The sequence below is a fragment of the Phocoena phocoena genome, chromosome 5, assembly GCF_963924675.1.
Source record: "Phocoena phocoena chromosome 5, mPhoPho1.1, whole genome shotgun sequence".
Lineage (NCBI taxonomy): Eukaryota > Metazoa > Chordata > Mammalia > Artiodactyla > Phocoenidae > Phocoena > Phocoena phocoena.
This window is the reverse complement of record NC_089223.1, coordinates 139,470,974-139,491,492: the sequence shown is the minus strand read 5'-3', so window position 1 is coordinate 139,491,492 and position 20,519 is coordinate 139,470,974. Positions and strand designations below refer to the sequence as shown.

The 20,519-nt window shown below is 49.7% G+C and overlaps 1 protein-coding gene across 3 annotated transcripts in view; it reads left to right on the top strand.

The window, feature by feature from the left end:
* PIGG (phosphatidylinositol glycan anchor biosynthesis class G (EMM blood group)) overlaps positions 1–13,903 on the top strand; it is a 39,633-nt gene extending 25,730 nt beyond the window's left edge. For all 3 annotated transcript variants that reach the window (XM_065877540.1, XM_065877539.1, XM_065877538.1), the window contains 4 exons: positions 930–1,121; positions 6,128–6,437; positions 9,999–10,162; positions 13,690–13,903. In XM_065877540.1, the coding sequence (XP_065733612.1) occupies positions 930–1,121; positions 6,128–6,437; positions 9,999–10,162; positions 13,690–13,903 (880 nt within the window). The remainder of the gene's footprint in view (positions 1–929; positions 1,122–6,127; positions 6,438–9,998; positions 10,163–13,689) is intronic.
* The last annotated feature ends 6,616 nt before the right edge of the window (positions 13,904–20,519 follow it).

Sequence of the window (20,519 nt, the reverse complement as noted above, 5' to 3'; positions counted from 1 at the left end):
CTGCAGCGCGATGCTCCCTGTCAGTTGGTAAAGAGGCTGCAGTTTCGGTGATTCCTCCTCCAGGGCAGAGCCTTTGAGAGACGCCCAATCACCATCTCTATGCTCCATTTTCCATTTGTGACAATTAACAATCCAGAATCTGCATGGAACATGCAGCTTACAGAGCAACAGCAGAGGCCCCAGCGTGGCCCCCATCACCGTCTGCCATTCCCGGGACCCGTGCCCTGACACTGGCCTCCTTTCCTCTGCATCTTCCCAAGTTCGTCTTTCCGCGTGGCATATACACGCCTTGGCTTAACGGCTCGTGAACACGTGGGCTTTGTGAGTGTGAGCTGCAGTGACTAGAACGGGAAAGAGCCCTGCCTTCCCAGGGCTCAGCTCGCCGAGGTAGCAGGGAGCGGTGGGCAAGGGCCGGGCAGAGAGAGGGCCCGTGACAGCCACGTGCCCAGCCTCTTCACCAGGTCTCCCCGCCTGGGAGGGGGTAGACGCTCCTGCGTGAGTCTGTGTGCACTGACGAGTGAATGGAAGAGGACAGTGCCAGGATGTGTGCGTCTCCCGTGAGTGGGCGCACGCTGGTAAATATGCAGTTTGCACACACCCTCACCTGTGGTTGGGGAAAATGAGGCTGCCCCAGAAAGGGGGCACCAGGGGAGCCAGCGGGCAGTGTTGAATATATCGCTGCCCTGGCCAGTGCAGAGCTGATGGTAGCTACCAATTGTGAATGAGCAATGAGAGACTGGGTTAACGGCCCTTTATTTGTTCCACTTTAAGAACCTCTGTTTGAATTTAAAAAACGAAAAATTTTCTTTTTTGCTTTTCAGGAAAATGAGCTCTTTTTACTACAGTTCTTAGAAAGCCACTTGGTGTAGATCCATAATATCACTAGTTATCCTTGGTAGTAATTTTTGGCATTTTACATTTCATTTCAGCCCTGATCATAAGGTTGAACTCTCTGTTCTGGCCGCAGTTTCCCTCATCATGATTTTTGTGTTGGTTCAGAAGAGGTGCTCCCTGGCATCAAAAGTGGCCATGGCGTTTGGCCTGCTGGGCATCTATTGCTACAGGGTGGCCATTGGAAATCTGCTGTTCCCATGGCAGCAAAACAACAAAGACATTTCAAAGTAAGTGTACTGGCAGACACAAGCATTTGTTTTTAGATCTGTTCTAATGTTTTATGTACTAAAAAATGCCATGCAATCTTGAGAACATTGGAGTTTGGTCTTTGTGAATTGTGATTTTGTCAACGGTTACTGACAATGCCTCAGTGAACCAATTCTGTTAGCCTCTTTTTTTGATAGGAGAGAGACGAGTAACCTGGAACAAAGGTCACTAAGATTTATTTATTTTTTTTTAGTAAGGGATTCTTTAAAAATAAAGAATTTAAAGGATTCAGTTTTGCTCCATCAAGAAGTAACTAGTAATGAGGATAATAACGAGTGGATGCTGCCTAGGAGTTGGAGGGTGAAGCATGCCAGAAAACCAAACTTTCCCATAACTTACGTGAGTTCCTGGAGCGGGGGGCTCATGGTGATTGAATCGTCAGTACCACTTTTTGCATGTCAAAGTGGCAGCTTTTTTGTTTTTAATGGTGATGTGGGCTGGGGTGGGCAGAGCCTGTTCTGGAGGGCTGTTCGTAAAACGTGTTCAGAACCTTGACTTTGTCCAACCCTCTGACTTGGGTGTCCTCTTCTAGAATTTATCTCAAAAATACAACCAGAGGTGAGGCGAGAGACTGGGATACGGGCATGCTCTCTGAAGCATTACCTTACAGTTGCACAGAGTAAAAAAAACAAGGTAGTTGGCCAACAGTAGTGGGTAAGCCTCGGAGTTATGGTTTCAGGTCTTACATTTAAGTCTTTAATCCATTTTGAACTTATTTTTGTGCATGATGTAAGAGAGTTGTCCAGTTTGATTCTTTTAAACGTAGCTGTGTAGTTTTCCCAGCACCATTTATTGAAGAGGCTGTCTTTCCCCCATTGTATATTGTTGCCTCCTTTGTTGTAGGTTAATTGCCCATATAAGTGTAGGTTCATCTGGGCTCTCTATTCTGTTCCATTGATCTATGTGTGTGTGTGTGTGTGTGTGCATTACCATACTGTTTTGATTACTGTAGCTGTGTAGTATGGTTTAAAGTTAGGGCATGTGATACCTCCATCTTTGTTCTTCTTTCTCAAGATTGTTTTGGCTATTTGGGGTCTTTTGTGTTTCCCTACAAATTTTAAAATTCTTTGTTCTAATTCTGTGAAAAACACCATTGGTATTTTGATAGGGATTACATTGAATCTGTAGATTGCTTTGCATAGTATGGACATTTTAACAGTATTAATTCTTCCAATCCAAGAACGTGGGATATCTTTACGTCAGTTTGTGTTGTCTTCAGTTTCTTTCATCAGTGTCTTATAGTTTTCCAAATACAGGTCTTTTACCTCCTTAGTTAGATTTTTTTCTAGGTATTTTATTCTTTTGATGCATTTGTCAGTGGGATTGTTTTCTTAATTTCTCTTTATGATAGTTTGTTGTTAGTTATAGAAATGCAACAGATTTCTGTTTATTAATTTTGTACCCTGCAACTTTACTGAATTCATTGATGAGCTCTAGTCGTTTTTTGGTATTCTCCTTAGGATTTTCTATGTATAGTATCATGGCATCTGCAAACAGTGACAGTTTTATTTCTTCCTTTCCAATTTGGATGTCTTTTATTTCTTTCTCTTATCTGATTGCTGTGGCTAGGACTTCCAATACTATATTGAATAAAAGTGGTGAGAGTGGGCATCCTTGTCTTGTTCTTGATCTAGATCTTTTCACCACTGAGTATGATGTTAGCTGTGGTCTTATCGTATGTGGCCTTTATTATGTTGAGGTATGTTCCCTCTATACCCACTTTCTAGAGAGTTGTTTTTTCTTTTTATCATAACTGGATGTTGAATTTTGTGAACTGCTTTTTCTGCGTCTGTCGAGACGACCATATGGTTTTCATTCTTCAGTTTGTTAATGTTGTGAATCAGTTTGATTGATTTGTGGATATGGAACCATCTTTGCATCCTTGGGATAAATCCTACTTCATCATGGTGTGTGATCCGTTTAATGTTTTGCTGAATTTGGTTTGCTAATATTTTGTTGAGGATTTGTTACCTGTGTTCATCAGTGATATTGGCCTATAATTTTTCTGTGTGCAATATCTTTGTCTGGTTTTGGTATCAGGGTGATGCTGGCCTCATAGTATGAGTTTGGAAGCGTTCCTTCCTCTGTAATTTTTTGGAATAGTTTGAGAAGGATAGGTATTAACTCTTCTCTAGATGTTTGGTATTGCTTTCCTAATCAGAGAAAGAAAAGCAAGTGTTATCCTCTCTAAAAAGGTGTCAAGGTGAATTCTGAGGGCTATGGCCCGGTTGTTTGGGTGGCTGAGGGGCACAAGGGCCACACCTGGAAATAAGACCTGTCAACTGGTGTGGGACGTCAAGGTGATGCCAAGGGCCTGGCTGAGGTGACGGCAGAGTGGCAGGCCTTCACCTGAGGCAGGGAGGTCAGGTGGGGAGACATCTTAAAGACTGTTCGCTTCAAAGTCTGAGACTCTGGGCAGATGTCAGGGCTGGATGTCACATGTGAGGGCGTCCAATCCAGGGGTGTTTGTTTAAATCTCAAAGTGCAACACATGAATACATTCCTCTTTCCTCTCAGATACACCTGATGTCAGCATCACTCACTTCAAGACTTCGATGACTTCCTTACCTTTCAGGGATAGAACAGCATGTACCTTGTTGGTGCCCAAAATATAGGCCAGTGCACCCTTTCATTAACCTGCACTGCTTGGTTCACATCCGTCCCGTAGAATGCTTCCATTCTCCACCCCGATCTGTCCTGATTCTAGACCCCTCTTGGTTCTAGATCTGCCCCAGTTCTAAAGCTGCCCTAATTCTAGGTCTGCCTGAAAGCTGCTTCTCTCCTTTCAATCCCCGCAGGTGCTGCTGTCCATCAGTATTCTAGAATCCTCTACATTTAACTCTTGACTTTCTTCTCCACTCTGAAGCCCAGACCTGGCTGGAGCAGAAAGCCAATTTTCAGTGGTTCTGGATGTGCAGGCACAGCTGACTGGTTAGGGCAAGAGGTGGATCCATTAAAGGCATCCGGCGGCGCTCTCCCTCCTGTTCACAGTCAGTCCTCCTTGATACAGAACCCAGCCCCTTTCTTCTTTGAAACTTCTCTGATTACTTGGACCTTTGCTCATCCCCCCTTTGACCCTGTGGGTCCGTCATCAGCACACAGCTTAGCACACACCTTGGCTGTGGTTGCACCTGACCCCAGCTCCTCCACCAGGGTGAGCCCCATGGCGGGCCTCATATCAGCCTCTGGTGTCTCCGTGTTGCCAGTAGATAGTGCTCCGCTCTTTAAATTAAACTGACCATCCTAAAAAAAAAAAAAGCATTTTTTAAAAACGCAGAAACTGGGCTTCCCCGGTGGTGCAGTGGTTGAGAATCCACCTGCCAGTGCAGGAGACACAGGTTTGATCCCCAGTCCGGGAAGATCCCACATGCCGCCGAGCAATTGAGCCCGCGAGCCACAACTACTGAAGCCCGCGTGCCACAACTACTGAGCCCACGTGCCACAACTGCTGAGCCCACGTGCCACAACTACTGAAGCCCGCACGCCTAGAGCCCGTGCTCCACAACAAGAGAAGCCACCGCAGTGAGAAGCCCATGCACGGCAACGAAGAGTAGCCCCCGATCACTGTGACTAGAGGAAGCCCCGCATGCAGCAACGAAGACCCAACGCAGCCAAAAATAAATAATAAATAAGATAAATAAGTTTATTTTTTAAAAATGTATAAACCTTTTCCTAAGAAAATCTGATATAGGAAAATTCAGTTTTCAGCACAGATACATTCTTTTTTTTTTTTCATTTATTTACTTTATTTATTTAATTTTGGCTGCGTTGGGTCTTCATTGCTGTGTGCAGCTTTCTCTAGTTGAGGCGAGCAGGGGCCACTCTTTGTTGCGGTGCGCGGGCTTCTCATTGCAGTGGCTTCTCTTGTTGTGGAGCACGGGCTCTGGGCACGCGGACTTAAGTAGTTGTGGCTCACGGTCTCTAGAGCACAGGCTCAGTAGTTGCGGCGCACGGGCTTAGTGACTCTGCTGCATGTGGGATCTTCCCGGACCAGGGCTTGCTTGAACCCGTGTCCCCTGCGTTAGCAAGTGGATTCTTAACCACTGCACCACCAAGGATGTCCCCAGATACATTCTTAAGGTGAACATTTCATTTAAAATTTTATTTACTTAGCGTCACTTTAAATAATCAGCTTTTCTAGTACTATATAAAATGTTTGATTTATGAAATTGATCTAAAATATGTTTTAGGAATATATAGTGCCATAAATTGTATCCTTTACAGATGATGACTGTGCTAAAATACTTAATCCACAGTAGTATTTAACATTTACTGTGTGCCAAACGCTTTACGTGCGTTCTCTCGTTTAATTGTCAGGACAGCCTTGTGAGGTGTAGGTACCATTTCTCTTCATTTTATGAATAAGAAGCTGAGCATCAGAAGTTGTAATTAACTTGCCCCAACAGCAGAGCTCGTCTGTGGCAGTGCCCAGACTAACCTGGCGCCACCTTCCTCCAGACCCGCAGTCCGGACCGCACCACTGTGTGTGTGTGTGTGTGTCTGTACACACATGCAAGCACATACTTAAATCTGCTTGGTTGTGAACATGCTCGGTTGTGTCTTAGCATTTATGAACTTACGGAATTTCCTGACAGAGCTGGACCTTATCCTACTGCAGTGGTTTTTCAAACTAACTATGCAAAGTAGGTGGACAATTCTTTTGGCTACAAGTAATGGCTCTGGTCCTACACCTAGGTGATCCTTGGGCCACAGGAGCAAGTTTTCCTGTAAGCCGGCTCCATCAGAGAAGTGAGCACAGAGCGGACAGGCCTGCCGGCCTCTGGGCGGGGCGTCCTGGGAGGCTGATGTGCAGGGGCAGACGCCCTCACTTCCACAGAGCCCCCCCGGCGGGTGGGTCCTGAAGCTTCTACTGTCAGCTCAGTAGACACGTGGTTTTCATGGGAAAACGTGTGTTTGAATTTTTCTAGCTGGTGCTAATGAATCTGACTTGTTTTGCTTTCTTTAGGGGCATCACCGAAGCTCGTTTTGTTTATGTCTTTGTCCTTGGCATTCTGTTCACGGGCACCAAAGGCTTGCTTAAATCTCAGATCACTGCTGATGACTTCACAGTCAAGACCGTGGGCCTCTGGGAAATATACAGCGGGTTAGTTCTGCTGGCGGCGCTGCTCCTCAGACCTCACAATCTCCCCGTCTTAGCCCTGAGCCTCGTCATCCAGACCATCATGACTCAGTTCGTCTGGCGGCCCCTGAGGCACAACGCAGCTGAGGTCACCGTGATGCATTACTGGTTCGGTCAGGCGTTCTTCTATTTTCAGGTAGGTTTTCATCATTATCGTGGGTAGAAGACTATTAACTTTTTATGTCGTTTATCTTGTAGTTTTTCTTTGAGAAAATTTTACCATAAGCTAGGAAGTTATACTATGTGGTTAGTGAAAGAGCTGTCAGTGCGGCGTGGTGAGTCATGCTTAAGTTGCACGCACAGCATAAAGTACATTTAGTTATTTAAGACGGACATCCTCGGTGGCGGTGTATAGTGGCTGCGCTGGATCTGCTTTCAGCGGGCCGTCAGGGCAGCGCATCGTGTTCCCGTGGCTTTATCAGATGTGGATGATGACTGCTCTCACCTGCTCCCCTGGCTGTCAGCACCGGGCATTTCTGGGGCTCCCCACTTGGTTATTAATCTCTTGGGCCCCGTGGTTGTCACGTCTTCTCTCCTGTGTTGAAGGGCCCGTAAAGGCAAGTCCAGCTGCCTCCAGGGTAGACCTCAATGTGCAGCTGTGTACTTGGGAAGTACCTGGACAGGTGAACAGAGCATCCAGCTCCCGGCCTTGGAGGGACCGAGTTCCACCCCAGCCTTCCCGCATCGCTGCCCTGGGTCAGGGGGCCCCGCCCTCGACCTGTACCGCACGCATCACCCCTGAGGGTGGAGCGCAATCGCCCGAGTCCCCATCTCGCTCCGCACTGTCCGGCCAAGGAACTTTGCAAAGCGACTGAACGTCTGAGTGTGTTTTCCCGTCTGTACAGTGAGGATCTGCATTTCCTCCCTCCTCTGTCCAGACCCTGGAGCTTGCCTGGTGCCCTGTGTCCCGCAGCTTGACCTGGGGCCTCTTCCTCGTCTCCTGGTTTCCGGCTGCTTCCAGCCTCACCACAGTTGCATGGCTTTTCCTTTTATTCCCTGAAGCCCAGAAGTGGGCAGGGGTAAAGTACTAGAAATCTGTAAGTCCTGGAGGGATGTGACCTGACCCTCCCCCTGTCTGTGCCTCCCCAATCCTCCAGCCCCACTTTGCTTCCACCTCCCTTTCACTCCAGCTGTAGCCTCGCCCCAAGGACCTCCACTTTCAGTGCCTACCGTTGTCACCAGGACCCCGCAGCGACGCCACAGCTGGGGTCCTTGCGGACCCAGGGCGTGGCCCACACCTCCCTGGCGTCTGAGCCGCCCGTCGCGGGAAGGCGCCGTCTCTGACAGCCGAGCACTGGACCGTGGATTCTGTTCCTTGTGTGTGCCTCATGCTGTTTCACCACCGAGGACACAGCTGTTCGTACCTCTCAGAATGTCACAGGCGTCATGGATGTGGGGAAATGCAGAGCTTGCATTTCCAGAATTGCAGAGTACCAGCCGGGATGGGAAGACAGCGAAGGGACCAGCGTGAACGTGGGCCCCAAGGGAGGAGGGAGGAGAGCGGCCGAGTGCCTCTTCCGGGCGCACCTGCGTCAGAGCTGTCCTGCTGGCCGGTTGGCGTAGCTCATGTGTAGCCTCGGAAGGACTGTAGGTTTCACTGCACATTTCAAGAAATGTCCAGATGGCCCATGTCAGTCTCTTTCCTCTCTTCATCTGGACGTCACTTGCAGGCCTGCTCCTGGGGGTTGCCTCCCGTCTGGAGGTCAGTTAATGATGGTCACTCTGTCTCTGAGCACAAGTGGCTTGGTGGGGAATGGGAACGCTGTCACATTGGAAGATCGCCTCGTCCCTCTGCCTTCTCCAGGCTCCCCAGGGCTCAGCTGAACCGTGGGCCTGTCTGAAGAACGCAGGACACCCCTGCCTGGGGGCGCACAGCCCCACAGCTCTGCGTGGGAGACCTCCCGGCAGCGCCCACACAGTCTGCAAGCTGCAGGTGCGTCCTGGGGGCACAGCAGACCCTGCTGGCCTGATCAGGCAGGTGCCCACAGTCTCCCTCTGAACCCAGACGGAGAAGGCGGCTACTGCTCAGGCAGCCTGGCTCAGCGCTGAGGCCTCAGGGTCAGGAAGACTGACCACAGGTGACTCGCGAGCGGGGAGGCAGACTCTGACGTTCGGCGTGCTCCTCTGGGGGGCATGTGGCCTCGTCCCTCGGGGGTGAGCACGAAGCTTCCGTGACGGCGTGTGATGCCGGCACATCTCAGGCGCTGCCCGTGGGCAGCCAGAGCGCACGAGTCCAACGGCCCCGGGCGTCCCTGCGGCGGCGCCATCAAACGTGCTAGGGGGCCTCAGGAGCAGACCAGCGCAGGTCGGCCCTTGCACGGCGGGCCCCACGGCAGGTCAGACGAGCAGCGGTTGTGCAGCCTTGGGAGCAGAGCGCCCCTGGGGACGTCCTCATCTCCTCCCGCAGCCCTTCCCTCGGGCGTCTCCCTTTTCTCACTGTCGGGTTTCCTGGCAGGAGAATCACAGGCTCTCCTCTCCTTCTTCAGGCCTTCAGCTCACCAGCTCCTCGTGGTATGGGGCCAGGAGCATGGTGCCCAGCTGGCATCCACAGCTCTCCGCGGGCCCCTGGGTCTCTCCCTGCCTCGGTTCCCCACCTGCATGGTGTCAGGACTGTTGAGGACCTAGTGAGTTAACGCAAGGAAAGCCCCAGAGCATGCAGGCCGCGCCTTAGGTCGGCTGAATCGGCTTCAGTGGGACCTCCAGCGACCTGCCTGGTGTGGGACCCGCTTTTCCATCTTCGGCCCACCTCCCCTCAGCGTGGCGTTTGGGACTCTTGTTCTCCCTCCCCTGCTCCTCTCAGCAGCTCTAGGGTCTCCTCCTTCTCCAGGGAGGGAGTCGTGCAGTTGGGGGAAAGCCCAGGCGGACGTGGGCAGAGCAGGGGGTCAAGGGGGAAGCTGCACGAAGGAGGTTATTGTCGAGGGGAGAGCACGGCTCTGAGATGTTTGGGGTCTACACCACAACCCAGTGAGTGCCTGGAGTGCCACACTGCTGAGGGAGAAGGCGGTGGGCTTCACCCAGCCGGACTTGTGTCCCAGGCCGTCGGGTCAGGAGCTCCCGGGAGGGGCCTTTGCTGGGCTGGGACAGACGTTTGTGCCGTCAGACCCGTAAACATCATGAGTGTCTCAGGAAAGGCCCCCAGCGTCAACAAAGACTGAGAGTGGACAGGGACTGAACCTTGTGAGACCTTCCCTGGGATTCAAAACCCCACCCTCCCTGCGTGGGGCAAGCTGTCCTGTTACTGGCCCAGATCTTGCATCTGACACCTGAGCCGTACGCCAGGCAGCCAGCCCGCCCTCCCTCTGCTACCAAACAGCGGCGTCCACCCTCGAGCGAGCTGCGTGGCAACACCGCCCTCAGCTCCCCCGTGCCGCGTGCAGCCCTCAGACTGGGTCCCTGAGGAGGGAGGTCGGCGTGTCTGTCTGAAGTAAATAGATCTGGGGAAGTTTGGAATTTTCCGTAGTTCATCATCAGACTTACATTTGTGTAGTCTCTCGAAGGTAAAAGACATTCCACTTGCTGCTCCTGCCTGGGCGTGAGGCGGGCAGGTGGAGGGACAGCATCTAGGGTCAGCCCCGGAACCAGGAGTGAACGGGCAGCTGGGGCGCCTGTGTGTCCAGGTCACCGTGACCGGCTCTCACAGTTGTTAGTGGCCATGGTATGAGGCCAGCCGGCTCAGCCTGTTTCTCCCCGTGTCCAGGGAAACTCCAACAGCATCGCCACCGTGGACATCTCAGCAGGCTTCGTGGGCCTGGACGCCTATGTGGAGATCCCAGCCATGCTCCTGACGACGTTTGCGACATACACGGGACCTGTGCTGTGGGCCAGCCACCTGGTAAACTTCCTGACCTCAGAAGCCAGCAGGTGAGGCTCCTTCGTCTTTAATCTGATGGCAGATTAACTCGTGTTGCAGAGACAGGGTGCCTGAACCCCAAGGGCTTAAAGGTCTCGATTTTCATCCATTTCCTTGACCTTGAACAGTCCACAGTGTGTGGCAGGGCTGGCCTGTGTGGGGGCGGCTCAGACACCCCTGCTGGCTTTTTCCAGCTCATACCAAGGTGTGTCTCCAGAGGGACAAGAAGGAAGGTCTCTTTTCATTTTCTCTGCTTGCCGGTGACCTGGTTGGAGCACGGGGGCAGGGGGGATGGCGGTGGGGAGGGGGCGTTCCCTTTGGCACAAGAGAACAGGAGATGCTGCTTCTCACTTCCAGGATCCCTGCTGGAGGGAGACAGGAGCCTGGACAGTCCTGAGGGGCTGGCCATGGGGGTGCGACTCTGTGTTGCCCTGTCCTGCCCCCACAGAGTCCAGTGGTCACCAGCCCCAAAGGCTCCTTTCCCAGCAGACTGACGGGGCAGCCCACTGCTCTGTCCTGCCCAGCACGTCCATCCGTCCACCCCTCCCCTGCCTGTTTATTCCACAGCATTCCCCGCCCCTCGCGTGCAGTGCTTCCTTCCTCGTTTATACCCGCTCCCCTCAGAAAGGGGGCTTCGTGAGGAAGGGGCCTCCAGCTTCTACCCACACAGTGACCTCCGTGCCCGGGCCCACCTGGCAGAATGCAGCCCAGGTGGTGTGTGGCTGCCTGATTCTGCGCTTCCCACACGGGCCCTGGCTCCCCGGTCTGTAAAACGGGCGATGGTGTCGCCGCCATGGGTGTAGGCCCATGTGAGGTGCCGTGGGGTGTGAGGCTCCCTTAGTGCCTCTGAACTCGTAACACGCTCCCCTCCGCACCCCGGGGGGTCAAGCGGGTCAGGGAGGCCCCGGGAGGACACTTTGCAGCTGAGGGGAGGGCGAGCTTTCTGCCCCCGCCCCCCTCCCCGCCCGAGTTAACAGCACAGGCCTCACCGTGGTGACGTCTGACCCCACACTGAACCCGCCCCCGCTTCCTCAGCCCCCTTCACGGGTTCTTAGTCCCACGTGTCACCCCCAGACCAGCTCCTGAGACACAGGCCTCCGGGACCCTCTGCCTCTGCACCAAGCTCACGTCCACATCGGTGGACGGGGCGAAGGTGAGCGTCAGATTTTGGAGCAAGAAAACAAGGGACAGCTCCCCGTGAGGAGGGTGGGCTTCTGCTCTGAGGCCGCGGCCCCCGGTGGGCTCCACCTGCTCTCCAAAGTGCCATTGCTGAGCCTTGGCTTCCCCAGCGAGAGGCTCTCTTTCCCCAGCCACAGGCTTCCTGAGGACGAGGGGAGTGCCTGCGTGTGGCCTCTGGGGTGTCTGTGGGCAGACTCCCCTCTGACCAGCCGCTGCCTATCTGGTCTCCCGCGAGCCGAGCGCCTCTGGCGGGAGCGGACGGACGTGGGGTCGCTGTGGGGGGGCCCAGGACGCCCTTCCAGGCTTTCGTGCTGGACGTGAGCCCACGTCAGCGCAGGATCGCCGCCAAGCTGGGGGTTCTTTCATTAGCGGATTCCTAGATGCCCCAGGGGGTGGGTTTGGTGGGGTCGAGAGGCCCAAACTGACCGACAGGTGTCTTTGCATGTCGGGGACCAAGGTGAGCCGGTGAGGTGCGCTCACCGCTGCCCCAGAGGGCTGCCTGCCCTGGAGCACGGCTGTCTGCGTGTACCGCGTCTGCAGACCCCAGGTCTGCTGGGCAGGGGGACCCAGGCGGGTGAGGGCCAGACGGTGAGAGCCTGGGCTTCTGTGAAGAGCAGCTTCCTGGTGCTAAATTCACACCTTGATTTTCCTGGCACTTCTCATCTGTTGCACTTGTACTGGGGAGAAAAAAAGACAGATGAAAGCATTTTTTTAAAGTGAGTTGAAGCGTTTTAATCAGTTGGAGAGTGTTGTATGATGTTTTCCCTAATTAAGGAATGTTTCTCCTTTATTTTAGAAAAGGTTTTTCTTCATTTTCACTCAAGTTTCACTCATTGTTTCTACTTTTTCTAGTAAAATAAGAAAGCTATAACCAGATTAAAGTGGTAGAAAAAGAAAACATATTTCTAATGGCTTAAAATTTGGGCACTGGGTGGCCCGTGCCCCTCTGCTTTGGGAGCTGGCCTCCGGTCTGGAGCTCGGCAGCGGGGACAGCCAAGCGGTCCAAGCTGCAGGTCCTTCGTTCATCCCCTAGGTCGCAAATTGTCAGTTGTTGAGGTTACGGGAACTGTCACCCCACTGGCTGTCGCTCTGGAAGGGACCCCAGTCAGTGTCTTCCGAGTGTGTGAAATCGAAACACAAGGAAGTGAGTGTCCTGAGCTCCCCTCCCTCACTGTCTGGTCGAGAGGGGAGTGGGGTCAGCAGGCTCCCAGCTGAGCACAGACGCCCTGATGCCCCAGGAGGGGGCAGCAGAGCCCGCGCTGAGGCCCGTCGTCCACTAGGCCTTTCCCTAGGGTGCCCTTTGCTGGGTGTTGGGGGAAAGGCCCTGGGGAGGGAGGAGGCGATGCTTCGGGGCCCAGTTCTCCAGGGATCCCCTGCGGGATGGACTGGATCCCAAGTGGGACCCAAAGCGTGGGCGTGAGGAGTCACTCCAGGAGCGCGTGGTCTGGTGGGGCAGCGGTGAAATGAGCCAGTCACAGCGCTGCTGTGAGGGGTCAGGACCGCATCCCAGAAGAGGACCTGCAGGTGGGAGTCGAGGCTGCGTGATGCATCAAGGAGAAGGAAGCAGAGCGCGCTGCCTACTGAGGGTGACGGGCAGCTGGAGAGCCCAGCAGGAAGGATGGGCACTGAAGCCCCAGTGGGGAGCCAGTTAGGGCCAGGCAAGGACACCTGCATGCGTGGCGGAGCCCCTGCGCCAGGAGGGGTTAGCAGCAGCGATGCATGTCGCGGATGACCGCGGACAGGCCACCTGGAGACTCCGTGCGGGGTGTGAAGAGAGGCACCAGGACCGGAATCTGGAAAGCCTGGCCCCTGAGGATCTGTGGGTTGACGAGGAGTGAAAGGTGCCTGGGTGGTGGAATTTGTCATCCCGAAATGGTCACAGGCCCCGGAAGGTGCCTTGAAGAACAGGCTAGATTTATGTAATGTGTGGGGATGGCTTGGAAACAAAGACAGTGCATGCATGTGCTTTGAGGGGGACTGTTCTTATTTCAGGAGTGAGCCAACGTCCCCAGACCAGACCAGACAGACCAGACACCCCCCTGGACACCACGCGTATCTCTCATCCTTGCGTGATTTTCTCTTCATTGTTTATATGTTATAACGTGTATAATTTTAAAATAAATAACTGTAGAATTTGGGGGTGCATTTTTCAAAACTATTTTGCAGATTGTGGTGGCCCTAAGTGACTGGAGGTGCCCGTCTGCAGCTGTCCTCTCCTCGGGCACCACAGTGCCCCCCAGACTAAGTCCCAGGAACAGGAATTACTGTAGTCAAAGTACAGATATCGATTGTGTGCGTTCATGCCTCACATGATCCAGAAGTGGCGTGTACTAATGCATGTTTCCCGTTTTATCAACAGCGGTTCGGCGCTGAGTCACGCTTGCTTCTGCTACGCACTGATTTGTTCTATTCCAGTTTCTGCATATATCATTTTTGTGACATCCCTGCGTTATCATTTATTTATATGGAGTGTGTTTTCTCCGAAACTTCTCTATGAGGGAATGCATCTACTCATCACAGCTGCTGTCTGTGTATTCTTCACAGCCATGGACCAAACCAACACAAAGTCTTAGACTAAGTTATTAGAAAGAATATATTTTTTAAACTTTACTGTTTACTTCATGGATTTGCATAATGAAAGAAATCTGTTTAAATGCAAGATCATTCTTAAAAAAACAAGGTGTGAATTCTATAAGGTTGATAATAGTTTCCATTTCTTTGACCACTGTACTTGAATTTAGGTTAAATAGTAAGTGGTTTTAAAAGGTCATTTTGAAATACTTAGTTTGGAAACGAATTGTATTCCCCTGTTGACAATCACTCCAGAAACTTCTGAACTTTTAATTTCCTCTGGATAAGTTACCCAAATGTATCTGTTTAAACTGAAGAATAAAAAGTTTCCAGGTTTGTCACAGTGCACGGGAGCCTCGGGGGGCCTGGGGGCTCTGTGGGACGGGGCTCATCTGCTGCCGGGGTCCCCTCGCAGAGCTCAGGAACTACTGGGGTCCCCAGCTGCTTGGGTTTATGTGGGCTACGTCTGTCAGCATTTATGGCATTTAAAATTAAAACTAAGGCATTCAAAAATATGTATTCATTTGAAAATAAGGTTATAAACCCATTGTGTGTCAATACAACATTTTAAAGAAAAATATTTTTTCCAGAACAAAAATATTGAGCGGGGAGAGTGGCATTGCTTTACATTTTTGTGAATCTAATGTCTGACTTAATTGAAGGTGGTTGGATTCTGCATCTGTCTGTTGTGGGGGGGGTGTGTGTGTGTGTGTGTGTGGTTGCAGCAGTCACACAGATATGTCATTGGAAAAGGGAAGAGTACTTTAATATCCTTTTCTGATCATCATGGATGTTCTTTCTTGATACTGCACTAAAATTGGACCTGTGATAGTTTCTTAAAGATTAGTTGGAGAAAGAAGAAATGAGCGTGTGTAAAACAGGTGAAGACCTACTCAGGTCTCACCTGAGTGAACAGACTGGCACCCATGTCCACTGCCAGGTTTGACAAGGACTGTGGCCATGTTAGGTACTGTTTGTTCTTGGGGAAAGCTGGGTGAATTGTACGTGGGACTCTCAGTAATATTTTTATAACTTGTGAGATTTAAACTTTTCAAAATAAAAGTTATTTTAAAAAAGAACAGATCAGTTGCATTGTGGAATCTGAAACCATATCATTGAACTTTCGTGCTCTGCTTCATTAAAGTCCATTGATCTGTCTTGCTCCCTGAATGGATCTTTTCCGTGAGGGATCGGTCCGCTTCTGCCAGCATGTCCTAAGGGACCTGGTGCCCCTGTGCTGAGCTACGGCGGTGAGGTGCACCGTGACCACGGGCATAGCAGTTTGACCCACTGTTGCTCTTAATGTGCTTGGTGCCCATCACAGGCAGCCTGTAGGGTTTATTCGAAAGAATGAACCTCTGATCGTTCTTGCTGAGGTACTAGGAATTAGAGCCTGATTTCAGCCCCTGAACAAGTATTTGCTTCCTGGGTGCCAGCACATCCTGGGCTCTGGGGAACCTTAGTGAACAAAACAGGCAAAACCCTGCCCTCACGGAGCTGACGTTCTAATGGAAGAAGGCAGGTAAAACTCAGATCCATTGTTCCCTGCCGAGAAGTAAATAATAAAGAGGGGAAGTGTGTAAAGAGTGGCCAAAATGCTGTTTTTAGAGACGGTGTTCACAGTCAGCTATTCTGAAGAAGCAACTTTGAGCAGAGCCCTGAACAAAGCGAGGACGAGCTACACCTAGGTCAGCACAGCCCCGCGGCAGGAAGGAGCTGAGGGAGATGTGCAAACAGGGAGGGAATGGAGCGGGCTGGCCAGCTGCTGCTGCAAGAGTGCCACAAAGCCAGGACAAAGGGGGACTGACCAGAGTACTAGAGGGGCACGTGCCCCAGGGGGAGCCGCTGAGGAAAGCAGGCAATGCCCTGTCTGCAAGGCCCTTTGCCTATGACCTTCCCACCATCCTGGACTATTATTACCAGAACTAACCACAGATGAAAAACAGGTGTAGAGGCCGAAAATTCCGTTTGGGGCCACAAAGCTAGTGAATGTGTGGACAGTCTGAGCAGACACTATGAGGCTCTGCTGTGGTGAAGGACGTGGGATGAAGAGTTAAGTGCAAGAGAGCTGGTCCAGGGTCAGTGGCCCTCTGGGCTTAGTGGCCAGCGGAGGGCAGAGCAGCCACACAGCGGGAATGCGGAGGAGGAGCAACCTGGGGATGCAGGCAGTGTGTGAGAACGCTCAGGGTCACCCCCGACCTGGTGTGAGAGGAGAAGGCTCCAGACCTCGCCTCCTGGCCCTGTGTCGGAAATCGCAGCACTCCCCCACCCCAGGTGCCCATCACACCCCCCTCAGCGGCATATGCCACCCATCAATGCACCCCGTCACCTGGCCTCAGTCACAGGCGTCTCTCGCCTGGGTTCTGAATAGAGCAGGCCACGGTCATCTTTGAAAGTAAAAATCAGGCAACAGTGCCCTGGTCAAAACCCTTCTAGGGCTCATCTCATTCATTTAAAACAAAACCCAAGCTCCTGGTCCTGGCCTGTGCCACCCTGCCCTCACCTCAGCAGATGCTGCAGCCTGCACCAGCTCCTTCTTCACACAAGGCAGTGCCCAGTCGTGTGTGGTACGGTTTATGGAGCTGTGATTTCCTGCACTGTTTTCTTGACCTTGAACCTTCTTATTTCTCTTTTTGCTGCCCTCTTCCCCCTCCTCCTTTACCTTCCTAGGGCCTGCCCCACCCCACCTTTTTAAGGAAAAGTAGTATTTTTTGTCATTTTTTAATTGTAAATACTTCAAACAATGAAGAAAAACACACCTATGATTGTGGATTTATGTGTTTCTTAGATCTGTTAGATTTTCTTTATATATTTTAAAAGTGTTATTAGACACGTATACACTGTTTGTTATATTTTCCTTATATATCTACTTTGTATCATCATGAAATATCCCTATTTATCTCCAGTAATACTCCTTGTCTTAAATTCTATTTTGTCTGATATTAATACTGCCACTCCAACTTTCTTATGATTACTGTTTGCATATATCTTTTTCCATCCTTTTAATTTCAGCCTACTGTGACTCTGTTTAAAGTGGCTCTTGTAAGCTCAAAATTTGCATCCTGATTTTTTATCCAGTCTGACAATCTCTGCCTTGTAATTGAAATATTTTGTCCATTTACATTTAATGTAATTATTGATACAATTGGATCTAGAGCTGCTATTTTTCTCTTTGTTTCATTTTTGGTCATTGTTGTCATTCTTCTGTGTCTCCTTTCTTGTCTTCTTTGGGTTAATTTAATACTTTTTTAGTGTTCCATTTTATCTTCACCATTGTCTTTATATTAAATTAACAGACTATCTTTTAGAATAGTTTTTGTTGTATGGAAAAATTCAGTGGAAAGTACAGAGAGTTCTCATGTTACAGTCTCCTCTCTGCAAACACACAGTTTGCTCTATTATTAACATTGTGCGTTAGTGTGGTACACTTGTTACAATTGATGAGCCAATATTGATACATTATTATTAGCTAAAGTCCACAGTTGACGTTAGTGTTCACTCTTTGTCTTATATATCTACTGGTTCTCAGAAATGTATAATGACATATATCTACTGGTATATCATCATACAAAATAATTTCACTGCGCTAAGAATCCCTCGCGCTCCACACCCTCTCTGGAGACCCTGCTCTTTTTATTGTCTCCATGGCTGGAATCATACAGTCTGTAACTTTCCCAGGTTGGCCTTTTTCACTCAGTCACATGCATTTAAGTTTCCTCCATGTCTCTTCGTGGCTTGATAGCTCATTTCCTTTTAGTGCTGAATAATATTCCACTGTTTGGATGGACCACAGTTTATCCATTCACCTACTGAAGGACTTCTTGGGTTCTTCCACGTTTTGACAACTATGAATAAAGTTGCTATAAACATCTGTGACTGGCTAGTGTGCTCAGTGGGATTTCAGCCCCACTTGCCACACACCAAGATCTTGGGACACAGTGTAGAGCTGCATGCAGGGACCTGAGCAGAGCAGAGCGAGGTCCCTGGATATTAACTGTGCAGAGACCCCCACAGAGCCCATGTCTGGAGGGATGAGAGCTCAAGAAGGAGGTCTGTATGAAAAGAAATCCTGGATTACTTGGAACATTTGAACACATGGAGAGAATGTTTTCACTTCTGTCAAAAGTTGGCGGTGGAGCTTCCCTGGTGGCACAGTGGTTAAGAATCCACCTGCCAATGCAGGGGACACGGGTTCGAGCCCTGGTTTGGGAAGATCCCACATGCCATGGAGCAACTAAGCCCGTGCGCCGCAACTACTTAGACTGCGCTCTAGAGCCTGCAAGCCACAACTACTGAGCCCGCGTGCCACAACTACTGAAGCCCGGGCGCCTAGAGCCTGTGCTCCGCAACAAGAGAAGCCACTGCAATGAGAAGCCCGCACACCACAACGAAGAGTAACCCCCATTTGCCGCAACCAGAGAAAGCCCACGCACAGCAACAAAGACCCAACGCAGCCAAAAATAAAAATAAATTAATTAAATACATTTATTAAAAAGAAAAAAATTAAAAGTTGGGGATGACATGGCCACAGGTTCATGGAAAACATCAGTCAGCTGTTAATTTCAACAAAAACAAGAAAGAGAATGTAGTCGCAGAACCCCATTTACCTCACCTATGGACAATGTTTATGATCTTAATAAAGGAGAATACTGATTTGACCCCTAAAAATCCCAAAACTCTACTGGGGAGAGAAGGTTGTGTGTCAGGTGGGGGGTAGCCCCAATGTTCAGTAGTAAGAAATCAGCGGGGGAAGGGATACATTGGGAGATTGGGATTGACATATACACACTACCATGTATAAACTAGATAACTAATAAGAACCTACTGTACAGCACAGGGAATTCTACTCAATACTCCGCAATGACCTATATGGGAAAGAATCTTAAAAAAAAGAGTGAATATATTTATATGTGTAACTGATTCACTTTGTCGTACACCTGAAACTAACACAACATTGTAAATCAACTAGACTCCAATAAAAATTTTTTAAAAAAGAAATCAGTAATCGTCTAAAATGGAAATAACCAGCACAGTAATCATTTTTTCCATACATATGGAGGCATATTATCAAAGAAAATGGTTGCTTACAGGGGTGGAAATATGAATAGACAGATAAAACAATAGTACAATTGACTTTCAAATTACACGTAGTATTAGCTTGACTTAAAATTGAACACTGGATTAGTATAATTTACCACAGTAACAGATTAATCCAGGAAAAAACTGTGGAAGGAAAATCAAAATGGAGTCAGTATTGCTAAGAGAGCTCTGAAATGGAGCTGGGGGCCACTGCGGGAGCTTATATGGGCCCAACCTGAATGGAATCTGACCTTTTGACCAGTTAAGGTCCCAATGAAGGCATCCGCTGGAAACTCCAGATGCTAATCTGACCCTCACCCTAATGACAGCCGTCACTTAAGGACAAATATCTTCTTTCTTGTGTCAGAGCACAGTCTCATGGCTTTTGCTTTATAAGCTTCTGCCTCTTTCTGTTCCCTGGAACACGCTTTTGGTTTTACCTGAATCTGTGCCTCCTGAATTATAATTCTTAAGACCCCAGATAAACTCTTTTCTTAATTGCAAGCTTCTGTGGCTTTTTTTCCTCTTTGGTTGACAAAACAAATGATCATGATAATCGATGGAAAAATACGTAGATAGAATTCAATGCTTATTTATATTGGGAAAAAAAACCACACGCACAAAAAAACAAATCCATCCCCCCAAAAAAACTCTTAGCAAACTTAGAAGAGAAGAAACTTCCTTAATGTTAAAAAAGTTATCTACCAAAATTCCAGGCAAACCTCATATTTAATGACTTAGCTCAGAGAAAAGAAGAGGAGGCCTGTCATTCCACCTCTACTCAACTTTGTGTTGGAGATGTCTGGGAGGGAAAACTTTCCCCTTGTACCCACCTTGAGTTCTTGTGGCTGGACTAATAACATTGACACAGGGCAGATTAACAGGAGACAAAGACAGAAACTTAATTCATGAGTTTCATGAGTCTCTTAGAAAGGACTTAAGAAGTGGCCAAAGCAGGCAGCTTTTAGACTTTTTAGACAAAGAAGCAATAAATTTGAGAGTAAGTGACAGGACAAAGAAATTTAGGTTTGGGTGCTTGACTAGGAAGGAATTTATGGGACTTCCCTGGTGGCACAGTGGTTAAGACTCCGTGCTCCCAATGCAGGGGGCCCGGGTTCGATCCCTGGTTAGGGAACTAGATCCCACATGCCACAACTAAGAGTTTGTGTGCCACAACTAAGACTCAACACAACTAAATAAATAATAAAAAGGAATGTAAGCCAAATTTGGGTTTGAGTAGTGAAGAAGCAAAGGTTTGTTTAGACAGGTTTCTCGCCCTGAATTTCCTGTCTCTGGAGATAAGGGTGTCCTTCTACGTCCAGATGCAGGGAGGGCACCTTCACATGGGAGACATTTCCTGCTTTCAGGGCACAGAGAGGAAGGTCAGAGTGTCTCTCTTGTGTTGGCCATTTCCTAAGTAACTTTAATTCAAACTAACTAAAATGCCATTGAGGTACACTTTTCTACCTACCTTGGGCCCCAGCAGAGGTCTTAGCAAGAACACTTGGATCATTTGCAGAGTGTTTGGAAACCAAGGAC